The sequence below is a fragment of the Brienomyrus brachyistius genome, unplaced genomic scaffold, assembly GCF_023856365.1.
Source record: "Brienomyrus brachyistius isolate T26 unplaced genomic scaffold, BBRACH_0.4 scaffold46, whole genome shotgun sequence".
In the NCBI taxonomy this organism is placed as follows: Eukaryota; Metazoa; Chordata; class Actinopteri; order Osteoglossiformes; family Mormyridae; genus Brienomyrus; species Brienomyrus brachyistius.
The window spans coordinates 1286574-1303233 of NW_026042321.1; the positions used below are offsets into that span (position 1 = coordinate 1286574).

The 16660-nt window shown below is 42.0% G+C and overlaps 1 protein-coding gene and 1 non-coding gene across 3 annotated transcripts in view; both read right to left on the reverse strand.

The window, feature by feature from the left end:
* The window catches only part of LOC125723172 (gamma-aminobutyric acid receptor subunit alpha-2-like), a 76497-nt gene extending 60038 nt beyond the window's left edge, over positions 1–16459 (reverse strand). The window contains exons 1-5 of one of the 2 annotated variants that reach the window (XM_048999576.1): positions 16454–16459; positions 16255–16281; positions 15843–15921; positions 12767–12882; positions 6665–6732 (exon numbers count right to left, since the gene is read on the reverse strand). In XM_048999576.1, the coding sequence (XP_048855533.1) occupies positions 6665–6732; positions 12767–12882; positions 15843–15919 (261 nt within the window). In that variant the 5' untranslated portion in view covers positions 15920–15921; positions 16255–16281; positions 16454–16459. Of the gene's footprint in view, positions 1–6664; positions 6733–12766; positions 12883–15842; positions 15922–16254; positions 16392–16453 lie in introns of those variants that run through there. The other variant, XM_048999577.1, reaches the window with a different exon arrangement.
* Positions 10920–11083, reverse strand: LOC125723252 (U1 spliceosomal RNA). The gene has a single exon (XR_007386834.1). It is a non-coding gene; the product is annotated as a U1 spliceosomal RNA (small nuclear RNA).
* Positions 16460–16660: the final 201 nt, after the last annotated feature.

A 16660-nucleotide genomic window follows, 5' to 3' on the forward strand; every position in this document is an offset into this window, starting at 1 on the left:
CACTGGATATCACCGGCACGCCACGCGCCTTGTCGGCGGAGCCTGCATGTCCGTTATAGCGAACAAAACCACAGCTAAAAGCGGCCCTGGGGACCAAATTGCTTGTCCGTTAAAAGCGAAATTCCGTTATATGCAAGTCCGCTATATCCGATACTTTTTCTGCATGTTCTTAAAGGCGCACGGACAGGACCAGCGAACCTTGTCCGTAATAAACGATATTCCGTTATAAGAGAGTCCACTATAACGGGATTTTACTGTAATAAATGATGTAACGTTTTTGCTTCATTTTCATTGTGGTCCATTTCCGTTGAGGCTTTTTCATTCGTGTTGCAGCTTTTGTATTTCTGTTCTGGATTTTGTATTTCCGTTGACCTGTCTGGGCCACCGTACATTTTTTTTTTTTATAAATATTAAAAATAAATAAATAAAAATATCCAAAAGCTATTACAAATGCTACATATGAACTGCAGCATGAACACTGCAAATCCACACCGGTAACACAGTAGCTGGATCACAGTTTTAACACCAATATAACAACTAGTGATGAGTACTCCTCAGCTGTAAGAAAAACAAACAGCAGACAACATCGCTTGTGGATGAACAAGGAGGCCCCAACGTGGCAGATGAGACTCAAGCAGCTTCAACTGAATATGTAATCATCTACAAGTAAAATGGTTCAAAGTTGCAGAAAGGAGAATAGCTACGTGGTTTTAACGTACCCTAACATGGCTGATTGCATGTGAATGTTCACCGTTATCAGTATTTTGGAGGCTCTGCACATTAGTACTTGATCAGAAGGTTGCTGGTTCAACTTCCCCAGGTTGGCTTGATTCACCGCTAGGCCCCTGACTAAGACCGCTACCCTTGGGTGCTCCAGGGACTGGTTGACTCTGATCTCAGATCCTCACTTGTATATCACAAAAGTGTCAACTTTTACGTTGCATTATAGCAAAAAGATCATAGTGCCAAAGTTTACTGTTCAATATTTCTTGCTAATATAAAAATCTCAACCAATAAACCTTAATTTACATAGCACTGTAACAAGTGCTTAAAACAAGAAAAAGAAATTAAAATAAGCACACAAAAATTATATTATTATTTTATTATTATTATTATTTTCCAAACTGCTTATCCTACTGGGTCACGGGGAGTCTGGAGCCTATCCCGGAAGCAATGGGCAAGAGGCAGGGACCAACCCAGGATGGGGGGCCAGCCCATCGCAGGGCACATTCATACACCATTCATTCACACATGCATTCCTACGGGCAATTTAGCAAGTCCAATTAGCCTCAGCATGTTTTTGGACTGTGGGGGGAAACCGGAGTACCTGGAGGAAACCCCCCAGTGTTTTATTTGAAATGAAAAGTAAAATGCACGGTTTCAGACTGAAGCGGCTTGTCATTCCGTTTGCGTTGTTAACACAACAATTATAAAACAGATTTAGAATTTAGAGATCAGTGGTCATTGTTGACACACCACAGCACACAGTGTGCAACAACAAAATATGTCTTCTGCATTTAACCCATACTTTATGTGATGTCATGATATAGCAGGGACCAACCCAGGATGGGGGGGGCAGGGCACACTCACACACCAGTCACTCACACATGCACACCTACGGGCAATTTCGTAACTCCAACTCAGCATGTTTTTGGACTGTGGGGGGAAACCGGAGTAAACCCCACGACGACATGGGGAGAACATGCAAACTCCACACACATGTGACCCAGGCGGAGACTCGAACCCGGGTCCCAGAGGTGTGAGGCGACAGTGCTAACCACTGCACCACCATGCCACCCCCAAGAAGTACCATACTTTTGGTATTTTATGGAAGTACCGAAAGTACGGTACCTGGTGTGGTGGAAAAGCAATTCACACAATTTCGAAGATTTACGATTTTTGGAGTTGGAATATAAAAAATGCAATTTTTGGGGAGAGGGGTGGATACAGATTTAAGAACGAAGTGGGGAACAACAAACACAAAAAATGCAAACATAGTGGAAGGCAGAGCCGGGGCCTAAACCCAAAAACAAAGAGGCTGCAAGCTCACAGAAAGACCTACTACTATGAGAATTATGGTTTGGGATCTTTCAGTGGGGTGAGAGAGAAAGAACATTTATTTGAAAAAAGTGAAGAACAGGGAACGAGAAACAGGCGGATAAAGAGGCCACTTCCACTGCCAAACGCTCCTGTAACATATTCAGGAAAACGATACCCTTGGGCTCTGTGAAGTCACATTATAGTAGATAATGCCTGTTTCTTGGATTGACAGAATAAGCCTTTTAGCTGTGGAACATATCCTGGAGAAGAGAGATCCCTTCATATCTTGGAAACTTACAATTATTACAAACTGCGAAAAATTTACATGAAAGTACATGCCAAATGCCCAATTTTCCACATTTATGCTCATTTCATCTTACAATTGGACACATCTTTTAGCTCACATAGTCACACATACAGGGAATAAAAGGAATGAAGAAGGCGCTGACATTCAGTGTTTCTTTGAATTTTGTGATACACAAGGAAATGAAACATGGAAGTCTTCAGACTGCTGAGCCCAATGCCTCCCTCCCAATTAATTCAGCCCAAACGGAGGGAATCGGGTTAGCTGTTTGAATACTGTGGCAAACAATCCAGCCCCATCCGTGTCAACCTTGCACAAAACACGCTGGCTAGTTTATCAACAACATGAAATTTCTTGTGAAATTGAGGAGAATTTCAGGAAAATACCCTCAAGAAACTAAATGTCTAAAGGGTCTATAAAAATCGCAAAGGACACCAAATGGACAAAACACATTTATAGTACAGGCTGTAAGTAGACAAAAAGCTCTATTAAAATCAATACAAAATGGAAAAAGATTCTTTTCAGGTACGCTAAATAAAAAAGCAAAGCTAATAACCTGCTGAATGCAAAGAATAACAAATATGCAGCACATCCTTCTCATAAGGGTGCTTCTCCTTCCCCTAAATTGTCTTGCCTCCTTCAATCCACCCAGCTGGCCTTCGAAACCAGTGTTCTCCAACTCAGTCCTTGGGGACCTGAAGACAGTCCACGTTCGAGCTGGGAGGGAGCAAATATGCGGACCGTCTGGAAGTCCCTGAGGACCAGGCTGAGAAACACTGCTCTAAACTATCCTAATGAGTATTAAGGCTAGAAATGCTGGATGGGTGTCACCAAATAGATTAGCGGGGATTGTGATCACTTACCATGGCATGATTACCGAAACCTGGTGGGGTTATGCCTCCTGCTGTTTGTAAGTTATTTTAAGGCTCTGGGGCTCAATAACATCTGCATATTATCTAAAGTAGAGACAACTGCACTTCAGAGTAATGAATCTCTGGAATTGCTTTTCTTGTATAACATTACGGTAGATTATTGTATAGGAAGTAACACGGAGTCACCAAACAAGGTTTAAATATCTAGGGGTTCCTCTCGTTCATGGCTCCCCCATAAGAAGGACACTATACAAAACAGAGATACACAGCAGTATAACAAAGTAGAAACCGTTCCACAAAAGAAAAACATGACAAACTTAGAACTGTAATGACTTTTCAAAAAAGCATTAATTAAAATTTGCCTTCTCCATTTTTCAAGCAGTATGTCAGTACTGCAAAGCACACTTAAATGATGCAACAGCATGACCGCAATGCAACTACATGTTAAAAGAAGACCAGGTTTGATGAGAGGTTAGCCATACTTCACAATAAGCTATGTGCCCTTTAGCCTCTTGGGGTAGCCTAGCCTATTTGTGTCATTACTTAAATTAGCTGTATATACTTTCCATAATTTCTGTATCCAATGATATTCTGCCACTAAAACAAAGACTACCCCCATCGCTTAGGCGCATCTTTCACAATACATTTCTGATAGCTGTGTATAATTTTATTTTGTGAACCTATTGCCTATTGAGGGAGGCAGAGTGGATAACTGCTTTGTGTGTGGAGTTTGCACATTCTCCCCCATGTGTGCCTGGCATTACACCACATCTTCCAGTTTCTGCCCATTGTCCAATAACATACAACTTTGGACTGGGGTTCCCAAGGTGGCTGTATTGCGTGAATGCGTTAGAATGCGCATCCTGCTATGGGTTGGAGCCCCATCCTGGGTTGGTCCCTGCCTTGCTCCCATCAGTCAGGAATAGGCTCCATTGCCCACAAACCCAAATGGAAAAAGCAATACAGAAGATGGACAGATTGTGTGTATGGTAGGTGCTTAGAAGACAAGCAATTGCTGTAAGGCTACATGGGAAGCTCAGCTTCCCCTATAAAATTGCCAAAACAATTGAATTCATCAATGTACCAATGTAAATAAATTTTAACTGCAATTAATTTATTTTAAACTTAATTCATCTTTAACGGCAATTAATTTATCTTACTAACTGAACCACAGCGCTGATCATTTCACAAGATTTGCTTTCGACAACACATACGTTAACTTTAACTTTCAATCCAGGATAAATACATCCCATAGATGGCCATTGACACAGTGATTCAGGAAGTCTATGGACGATTCTTGTACGCTTTGTCTAAATGGAGAATAGCTGAAAGCTTATTCGCTCGACGACGAATGCTTCACTAGGAGTCTATGAGAGCTTTATACATAGTTTTTGCTTAGGCAGCGTTGACTGGACAGACAGACATGCAGTCAGACATTTCACACTCGCCTGGAAGCCAGGCTTGTCTGCATGGTGTTTGGTAAGCATCTCAAATAGATGGGATAAAAACATTATTGCTACCAATAACATTAATGAAAACGACTGACAAGTTTCACCGTGGACAGAGGTGTTGGCTCATAGTATTTCGTTCATTCTGTCGCATGCAAGGGCACAGAAGCCTTTTGGCTAGTGTTGTAGTTAGCTTGCTAAGCAAGCTGTCTGTATGTTCAAAATGGTCAAATGGTAGCAGGGTAACAGATGAACCAGAATAGAGACCGAGAGCCAGGCCTGCATATCCAGCATCAGTGTGCGGCCTCACAAATGCTCATTAGCTTGAATGGGGAAAATATACAATTGACACACTCCTAAATCTTGTGGACAGCTTTCCCAGAAGGGTGACAGCTGTTATAGCTGCAATGGAGGGACCAACTCCATATAGAAGCCTATGGATTAGAATGGGATGTCATTAAAGTTCCTGTAGGTGTAATGGCCACGTGTCCCAATACTTTTGTCCATATAGTGTGTTAATGGTTGACAAGCCAACAAAAACCAGCTCCAAACTCATATGGCTTATGTACTTTACATTATAGCTTTACAACAGCTGTTTATTAAGACAAAGCAATATCATATGGCTATAAATTTACCGATACCACTGACTTGGCGCTACATTAACTCATCAACTATCTATTAGCAAATTATAATACTGATATTGGTTTGTAAACAGCCTTTCACACAGTTGGAAGGCTTAGTCCTCGAATGTGTATGCTACTCCCATGGTGGTTCTACAAAAAAAAGGATGTAGACCATCGGAGCTCAGATGCAATTTTAGTTATTTTGACTGTGATTCTGCCAAGGAAAAGGTGGTATCAGTCATCCGAGAAGGTAGAACATGGTGTTTTAAGTGTTTTTTTTTCCTGGACAGAAACAAATTCAATGCATCAGAGTAAACCTCCTTCAATATCCCTAATATCCCTCAAATGGGTTTCTGGCATAAAGAAACCTCTATTCAGTCAGGATAAAGATATGGGTTCTTTCTCAGGGTGGATAGAAGTATTGGCTGGGTTTTTGGTTTTCCATGTGTCTTTTGACTTGTTGATTCATCATGCTACGGGATCAGTTATTTTGATCCCAGGATGTACTTCCACCCTGTTTGGGATTCTGCTTATGGCGTGGGCATGAACCATTAATTCTGTTAATGAATGTGTTCATTTTGGCTGGCTGGTAACAATTGTTTGCCCGGACTCCTGTAAAAGGCAGCAGAAAAAAACAAAATGGAGACAGAAACAGATGTATATCTATGCAATTTCCCAGGAAATGAATACCTTGTTTCGGATGCATTTGTTATTCATACATTTCGTGACAGTACGACCAACTACTCGCCTTCACATTCCTAATGCTTGTAAACCCAGATTAATCAATAACTACAGAATGTATGTGGCTGCATTCATCACTACTAATTATGGAGTAATTTGTGAGTGTAAAGGGCTCCTCTCAGACAGGAACATCGTGCAACTAAGGAAATAGCATTAATCAAATCTTTCGGTTCTGTCTTCACCCAGGTTCAGGTTTTTAATCTAATACTCAGTTTTGGCTGAAGATAAAACATTCAGTATAAGATGTGCAGAAAATCAGTCGGAAACATTTTGGTAGGAGAAATTAAATACCAATTAGAAACACTTAACACCTGCTAAATCACAACAATAAAAGAAATCAAAAGTGCTTTAAACCACTCATGTGTACAATGCACAGTATATCTGTCCTTTTTCTACCAAACAATAAAGAATTGATTTATTTTTCTGCCCTTTTAAATGAATAAAAGCTACAAATAAATGAGAACAGAAAATAAAACACAAGAACTTGAAAGCCTATCTGTTCATTAGATGAGAATATCTTTAGTTACCAGACACAACATTTTGTCAGAAAAAAAAAACATCAGAGGGATTAAGGTGATGGTTTCCGTGGATACACTACTCCTAACACACACAGCATGGCGTAATTTTGAAACTCACCATATCTGCGTCTGAAACGGGACCAAAACTAGTAACATAAATGTCAGTCTTGACTTCCGTCACACGATCTACAAAAGACACAAACAACAAAAAACATGAGATTCATAGCACTAACAATAACTATGATATGATGTTCAACTTTTACAGCTGCTTAGAACATGGAGCTTCTTGGGTTTCACAGCGAAATCAGAGCCCATAACCGTGCTTCCATAGTAACAGTTCTACAAGTGAGTCATACAATGCATTCATTTTGGCTTAGCACCATGCATTCAAAGTGCACGCTCTTCACTATTATTTTCCCTCTCTGCTTATAAGAGCATCCTAATGAGAACACGCACAGTGGCAAGCCTAACTAATACACACAGCTCCCAACACGTTCCCAGAAAGCTGACCTACATTTTAAGCTAGAATAAACAAAACTCTCAAAAGGCCAATGTTCCCAGAAAACAAGGAACTGCCCTTTAGCATAATTCATGGAACATTATTCTGATAAAGTATAAATGTAACATTTAAATATATCATGAATACATTAGGATGTGCTGCTTCATTTCTAAATCATCGATCCAGGGATACAAAAGGAATCTTGCATATATTTATACTTTACCATGTATAAGAACCTATTTTGTGTTTTTAAACATGCATTATGCATAAATGGGAGGATTGGACACGCTGGATGAAATGGTCACCTGTAGCCCTTATTAAACATAATCCTGTATAATACAGGCTCTGATTAAAATAACTGTTTTCAGTGCAGAGCTACAAAATGATTCAGCAGTCAGGTTCTTTCATCTCCTTCTCAGAATGAATGCATTGCAAGTAGGGTGAGCAGATAATCCATGTCAGGGTGGACACTTTGAGCTACTTCAGGATTTACAAACTACTTTAAAACTGACAGGCTCCTGTGCTTGGCTAAATAATTCAGTTCCTCTTGCGCTTTTATTGGTCTGTTTCCTTCATTGAAAGACTCATCCAGCTGTTTCACATTAACATTAATGACACATACATGATAACAGGACACCAACCAATCAGTACACAGCATGAACTCAGTGCCTAAGTGAAACTCATTGCCTATTTATTTGGAAGTGGTCGCATACAAATCCCATCCTTTAACTTACTTTTACTTGCTGAATATCCATGTGATCATGCATATTAAATCAAAGTTAATTTCAAGATTAGAAAATAAAGGCTACACACTGTAGTCTTCCAGGGGGTGTTCCACACAGCAGGATCTCTCAGTTAGCTGGGTTAACTTAAGCTATAATTCATGATTGTCCAATAGGAATGCTCCTGACCTAAACTCATTGGATGATCAATACTTCTACCTTAAAATAACCCAGCTAACTGAGAAATCCTACTTTGTGAAACACCCACCAGGATTGGAGTTTGAAATTGCCCCATGTAAAATATATGAATAAGGAAACTTGCTCTCCTAGTGTGTTGGTGGCATCATGTGCTATATAAGTGTCATGGACGGTAGGTTCATGGATGGATAATTGAAATAAATCATAGGTCTCACACACAGGAAAATGTCGATGACAACGTGAAGGAGGCCATCGCATGATGATTCTATCAGCCCCAAAGTGCAAGACCAACTAGGCTCTCGAACATTTATAAAAAGAAGAGCAAACTCAATCACATATCACAAACATTTTGGATGCAGCACTACAACAATCAATCAACATGGCCCATGCAATCTCCTACAATGAGTTTGTAGAATAGGTCATTTGTCACAGGCAAGCTGGTGTGCTGGACCCTTGTTTTGGATGATGATCACTGCGCTACACAACCATTAAAAAAACAGGAGAGGTCAGAAAAGCACATGGAATCAGCAGATTGCGAGCCGTTATGAAATTATACCAAAATGTATTAACTGAACAGCCAGACGTTAATTACGGCACCGATGACTCCTTTACCTCAAGCTAACTGTGATGAAATCATTTTCTTTAAAATAACACTTCCAATAAACGGTAATAAATGTGCTGGCCAACCTCCATCGACTCTGACAATAGCTTCTAATGCCAATAAACAACATCAGCCCTGTTAGAAGAATTACCTGTGATCTGCAGGAGTCAGCAAAAGCTAACTTTAAGCAAGCGCTGCTCGTGAAATTATTACTGTTAATCTTCAGAAGCCAATGAACTTTCTATCCATACATCACATTTATTCCTTTATTGGATTCGGAGCAGAGCTGTACATTTCCAGTCAGCATAATATGTCACCAGGGACTGTTTATACGTACAGCTGCAACCTTGAATTTGCGGGCTTCTCCACTCATTCACCATAGCTGGTTAATGAATGATCCTATAAAAGTTATTCTTATATACCGTCTTGAAACTCAGAGAGGAAAATGGGAACTACTAGCTGTGCCCAAACTTTATACAGTTTTCGTTGCACCTAATTATTTGCATCATTTATTTATCTACTTATTTAATTTGTTGTGAACAGTATATTGACAAATCAAAATGAATGTACAGATCTGTATACGATTTTTCCGTGCCACTGTTTGTTGTCATTCATTATTATTATTGTTGTTGTTACAGAGACAAGCACCAGGAGGTACTGCCTCAACAAAAACGCCCACAGATTAAATGAAAATGAAAAGAGCCCTTTATCTACACACTAAAAATATACTTTCAGTAAATAATCCCTGGTCTGGACACCAACAAATTTCCTTTGATGGAAATATTTCTGCAGGTTGGAGAATGTTGTGTTATCTCTTGAAAGCAGTGCATTATCTCAGGGCCTGTGTTATTTTTGAGTATGTCGTTCTGTTATAAAGGTTAAATAATGTACCCTGGATATACAGATAGGGAAAGTATTTTTCTAATATATATTTCATGAATTTACTGTACACCGTTTCACAGAGTCTTCGAAAGCAAAGCCTGTACACTCTGGATAAGGTGGATGACAAATAAGAATGCAACAAATGGTACACACATTAACACAATAAGGGAAATTCCACCTAAATACTCCACCTAAAATGAAGTATATAGTATGCGAAAGAAAGAGTGTGTTGCCATGGCACCAAAGCCTCGCTGGGAAACTATGGAAACACAGAGACTCTGCCATTACCCATTTTCAACCTTGTCTCACTCAGACACGCCTGAGCCTTATGCACAAACAGAAGCATGAAACCACTGATGTCCTGCTCTGGAGTGTAGGGACCTCCGGAGGGCGGGGGTATTTAACTTTGTTTCATTCATCCACTCCATAATAAATTAAATACAATTGTATATTTAAGTCGCATCCCCATGTCCCAATCTCAAACTCTCTGGCGCCATTGCTTCCGCCCCAAAATCTCTAATATCCCTCAAATATTTGTGCAATGTGCAGTTAGTCAGTTCTTTGTTTTGTGCTTCACTGCAAGGAAGATGTTAATGTTTAATGTTTGCTTTAATTAGCCATGTAAGACACCTAAAATCTCATCCACCAAACGAATCGATTTTACTGTGAATTTACTGTGAGTGTGCCCTGCGATGGGCTGGCCCCCCATCCTGGGTTGTTCCCTGCCTCATGCCCATTGCTTCTGGGATAGGATCTGGACCCCCCGCAACCCAGTAGAATAAGCAGTTTGGAAAATGGATGGATGGATTATATGCATTGCAATTGGTTTACACTCAGTTACACATGCTGGAAATTTAGGCACTCCAATTTACTTTTAAGATGCATGTTTTTGGACAGTGGAAGGAAACTGAAGAATCCGCCAAAAAGCCACTCACACGCAGGGTGAACATGCAAACTTCACATGCAAAAAGTGGCACTGTATGTTGACAGCAATACCTACTGCACCACTGTGCCACCAGGCTTGCACGATGTGCACTATTAATATTGACAAGGCATTCCACGCCCATGCGATCATCACATCGCAAGGACTGCAAGAGTCTGCTGCGTTCAAACCAGCAATAGGTTGTGCTAAAATGTCATAGGAAACAAAGCTTAACAAGTTTTCGCATGACCACTGCATGCCCTCTCCGAGACATAATGATTCTCATCCAGAATTAGAGAATTAGAATTAGGTGATCAGTGGTCATTGTTGACACACAACAGCACATACCATTTAACCCATATGTAACACCATGACATAGCAGGGGGCAGCTAATTCAGCACCTGGGGAGCAGTGCTGGTGGGCGGTATCTCTTTCAGGGTACCTCAGGGTACCTTGCTGGTCAGGGATTCGACTCTGCAACCTTTCAATTACAAGTGCGCTTTCCTAACCATTAAGACACCACTGCCCACAAAAACAAAAAAAAAAAATCAGGGGAGAGCGTGAACGCAGTCCCCCACTATCAGAAATTATGCAGTGGAGATTCCCACAGTTGGGGAATTGGCAGGGCTCAGCACAGCCGCAGTGCAATGGCTGGGCCTCACCCTGGGTGAACCACCTACTTGATCATGGTATCTCCACTGTCAGGAAAGTATCCATGCTGTAGGTCTCACCCACAGATCTTTTGACGTGTTTGTAAAAAATTTTATAAAAATAAGTGAAAAGGAGAAAAGTTAACGAAAACTGGTGACGAAAACACATTCGTCTTCCGATGTATGGAAATATTTTGTAATACAGACAACATTGAGCAGAAGTAAGTTTTGTCGGCACTGCTTTGTGTCTGCTGGCCCAACTCATGGCATCACCAACATATTACCAACTTCCACTGTCCAATATAAGTAATATTTGGCTATATTGTATATTTTTAACACATAAATATTGTGAAAACTTGATGTATTGCATTGTGAACACACAATGCTCTAACACACAACACGCTCACAAAACATAACTGTATTTGGTTATGTGTAACGTATTACAGAGGCACCTCGGTATATATCCTTAATCCGTTCCAGATCCTTGGAGTTATATCAATCAGGATGTATACCAAATAAATTTTTCCCATAAGAACTGATGCTTGTGGGCAGTCGTGACTTTGTCTCGAGAGAGGTAAACAAGGGTAGCACGCGGTGTCTTGATTCATTTTGACCCATACAACTTCTAGCACGTGAGTCGTATTCCAAACAAAGTTTGTATACCAAGCAAAATTTTTCACGTCCAAACAGGACGTATACCAAGTTGCACTTATTCCAAAGCGGACGTATACCGAGGTAGCACTGTATGTAAAACGATGCAGCTAAGGGGTGGGCTAACTTTCGTTTACACAGCGACTATATTGAGATTGAATGGGAAGTCATTTTAAAAACAATTAAGCCAATATGTGTACATCTAGTGCAGATAGGACAGACATTAGAGAGAGAGAGACACACACCTTACGTCATACTGATTTCTGAGAGGCGGATGAGAGAAAACCGAGGGTGCAGATCCAAAAAGCTCTCATCAGTCAGACCGTTTAGCTGCATGGTTCCAACTATGAACATCACTAACATTGTTAGCAACTATCCTTCAGCAAAACATACCCAGGATGGGTGGGGGTACTGGGGGGAGAGGATGCTGGGTAGGTTCAGCCTATATTGTGCCAACCCCCAACCCCACTGTGCAAGTTTTTTTGGAAAACAACAGACATAATACTGCTTTTTAAAAATATATATCAATAAAATATCACACACACACGGTAAAAATATCATACAGGATACACACACACACACACACAAAACACTTTCAACTGTTCGAGACTGCAGAACTTTGTTCAACTATTACTCTAGTTACTTATTTAATCACCCAGTGTAGGATATTTATAACATTCTATTATTGATTATAACAATTAGTGCCAATATTAATGCAGTCATTTCTGAAGTATTTTGTCCATTAATGTGTGTATATACATACACACATACACACAGAGTAGACCCCCCCCCCGACACTCTCTGTTCCCCCTAGAGCTGGCTGGACCCTAGGCAGCTGCCTAATACGCCTATGCTTGGATCTAAGCCCACAGAAATGTCTATAGCAGAGCAAACCACTAACATCGTGATCATGTGTCATGTCAGAGAGATTTTCATTGGTTGTCATTTCTAGTGGATTTTACTTTGCTACAGCTTTTTTCAAAGACTAGCATTCATCAGGCTTTCACTCAGTATTCTAAATGCTGACACTATAAATTTCACCAAAACATTGTCATATTACCTATTATGCAATAATCGGCAATATAACGGTCTCACCTCCCAGTCCAGGCCTAAGCCGATTATCGTAACCATCCAGGAGGCTGTCGAGGATTTTCGTGAAGAGGGTGATGTTGTTTTTAAATGCGTCAGTTGTGCTGTCATCTGCTTTGGAGCTGCACGCGCACATAACAGAATTGAAAAAATGTAAATGTGCGTATCTCTGGGGAAAAGAATCTTACCCTCCACTAGATACCATGACACGTGGTACATCAATCGGCTTGGCATGAACCATGCGACGCGGTTCCCGCCACGGGCACATTGTCCGGCTTGGTATGAACCACGTGACCTGGTTCCCGCCACAGACACATGATGCATCACCCGGCTTGGTATGAACCACGCAACCCAGTTCCCACCATAGACACGTGGTACATGACCCGGTTTCCCAATGGTACATGTGACCGGGTTCCCACCACAGACACGTGGTGCATCACCCGGCTTGTTATGAACCACTCGACGCGGTTCCCGCCACGGGCACGTGGTACATTGTCCGTCTTGGTATGAACCACTCGACGCGGTTCCCGCCACAGGCACGTGGTGCATCACCCGGCTTGGTATGAACCACTCGACGCGGTTCCCGCCACGGGCACGTGGTACATCGTCCATCTTGGTATGAACCACTCGACGAGGTTCCCGCAACGGGCACGTGGTGCATCACCCGGCTTCATATGAACCACTCGACGTGGTTCCCGCCACGGGCACGTGGTACATCGTCCATCTTGGTATGAACCACTCGACGTGGTTCCCGCCACGGGCACGTGGTACATCGTCCATCTTGGTATGAACCACTCGACGCGGTTCCAGCCACGGGCACGTGGTGCATCGCCCGGCTTGGTATGAACCACTCCACGCAGTTCCCGCCACGGGCACGTGGTACATCGTCCGTCTTGGTATGAACCACTCGACGCGGTTCCCGCCACGGGCACGTGGTACATCGTCCGTCTTGGTATGAACCACTCGACGCGGTTCCCGCCACGGGCACGTGGTACATCGTCCGTCTTGGTATGAACCACTCGACGCGGTTCCCGCCACGGGCACGTGGTACATCGTCCGTCTTGGTATGAACCACTCGACGCGGTTCCCGCCACGGGCACGTGGTACATCGTCCGTCTTGGTATGAACCACTCGACGCGGTTCCCGCCACGGGCACGTGGTGCATCATCCATCTTGGTATGAACCACTCGACGCGGTTCCCGCCACGGGCACGTGGTGCATCAATCGCCTTGGTATGAACCACTCGACGCGGTTCCCGCCACGGGCACGTGGTGCATCACCCATATTGGTATGAACCACTCGACGCGGTTCCCGCCACAGACACGTGGTATATTGTCTGTCTTGGTATGAACCACTCGATGCAGTTCCCACCATGGGCACGTGGTGCATCACACGGCTTGGTATAAACCACTCGACCCGGTTCCCACCACAGGCACATGGTACATCGTCCATCTTGGTATGAACCACTCGACGCGGTTCCCGCCACGGGCACGTGGTGCATCACCCATCTTGGTATGAACCACTCGACGCGGTTCCCGCCACAGACACGTGGTACATTGTCTGTCTTGGTATGAACCACTCAACGCGGTTCCCGCCACGGGCACGTGGTACATTGTCCGTCTTGGTATGAACCACACAACCTGGTTCCCGCCACAGACACGTGGTACATTGTCCGTCTTGGTATGAACCACTTGACGCGGTTCCCGCCACGGGCACGTGGTACATTGTCCGTCTTGGTATGAACCATGCGACCCGGTTCCCGCCACAGACACGTGGTAGATTGTCCGTCTTGGTATGAACCACTTGACGCGGTTCCCGCCACGGGCACATGGCACATCGTCCGGCTTGATATAAAATGCAGCCTTTTGTCTAGGTAGTGCAATTATTCTTTTGCATATCGCCAGACATAAAATATTCCTATATTCAGAATTAAAATTTTTATGATTATTGGTGCCAAACATTCCCAAATCTCAGAAACAGCCTCCTTCCTGAAATTATCATGTACTACCTAGTATATAGAGAACAGTGAGAGAAACACAGAGCATCTATTAAATTGCAATTCTGTGTTCATAAAAACCTTTTTAAGCAGAGAGGTCAGAGGAGAGTGGCCAGTCTTGTTAAAGCCAACAGGAAGGCCACTAGTGTAAAAATAAGAAACTAAGAACAACAGTGGTGAACATAATAGCATCCTTAAACACACAACTCATTATGCAATTCTGGGCGCAGAAGTGGGTCTTATAGATGCACCTAGTTAAGAGGCCACTAAGCATGTAGTCTGGTGAATTTACATTCTTCTTGTAGGAGATTCGCTTTCTTTTGAGACTTTCTGATAACGTCAGCCACAATCTTCCATTTTCAGCGATAGAGAACACCTACTGTAATGGCAGCTATTACAGTTTCTCTAACTGAGAAATCTTGCTTTGTGAAACCCCCCGTCATACATTATCTTAAAATAATTTCAGCATCATTCAGCTGAAAAATCTTGCTTTGTGGACCCAACCCCCGGGACTTGGAAGGTAAAACACTGAAAATATTAAATGTTAATTAATATTGTATGGGGTGACTCTTGCTCAATCCTATACAGTTATCAACAACACAAATAATTATCATTTAACATAAAATATTCAAAATAGAATAGTTAACTTCCCATTCATAAATCATAAATATTTCTATTAAAGTAAGCTGTTGACACATTATTACTAGTTTCAATTAGTAATTCAAAATGTTTTAAAATGAAAAGTGCTGACAATCTAACTAGAGTCAGTTGTTTACTGTATGTGACCACATATAAATGTTTTAATTGCATTAAAAGTGAATTGATTGAAATATGACCATGTAATGGAGCTCTTTGCTCCATATCTACGCAGTTGTGCACTGGGCTGAGAATAGCCGTTGTCCACACTTTGCGTTCACGTTTTTCTTTAATGTGCAGGCATTAAGGTGGCACAGACTCATTATGGTGAATCGTGGAGGCTGATGAACATGCACTGGATCTGATGTCTTTCATCGGTGTCGCCACTACCGCTCACTGCCTGGGCTACTTATAATACATTCATTAAAATAAGAAGGTAATGACACTTACCCCATCTGCCAAAGGCAAAGCACCGTCAAACTAAACCAGATGAGTAATCCATGAGCATTGTTCACCAGCTCCCTCATGGCTGAGAGTCACACCAAAAAAAAGAGGGGAAAAAATTCAAATCGATTAAGTTGTTCAGAAATATAACTTTCATTATATTTATGTCTTCTTGTCTATACACAGCAGCCAGTATTTGTTCCGTTAACGATGACGTGGCGGATTTACAATAACTTTAGCGGATCTTGTTTTCCACAAGCGATGTCTTTCAGAAAAAATTTATTAATACTGATTCCAAGTGGCTGTTGTAACCTCGCATCTGTTGCATGGGGGGGAAAATCCGTAATGTGTTAATAGACTGCGGCCCTAATGTATTTATCAAGGTAAGCGAAATGATGATGTTTCATACGAAGCTTACCTGAAATGGGGGACTTGCCACCGTGCACTGCTCTCGAGGATGAAAAAATACAGGAAAGTTGAGCCGAAGAAACAGCGAGTAGATGTCAACTAGTGTTCAGTGAGGGCTAAGCGAGGGTGCAGGGAGCGCGCGAGGTTACCGTGGACGAGCGCGCATGAACGACAAAAGCGCGAAATCCTTTATATGTGATCACGCTTACCGTGAACCTTACAGGATATTTCAATTGTCTTTCATTCAGTATATTCTCATTCCAGTTACTTTCTCCTCACGTTCAGCTCAGTAATCTATATTAGGCAGCACGACAAGCAGAAGTAGTAAATGAAACACGCCAAGCAGCACCGGGTCCTAAAGCTAGCATATATATTTGTATTAATGTTTGTTCTACTTATTTTTACTTAAAATGCTG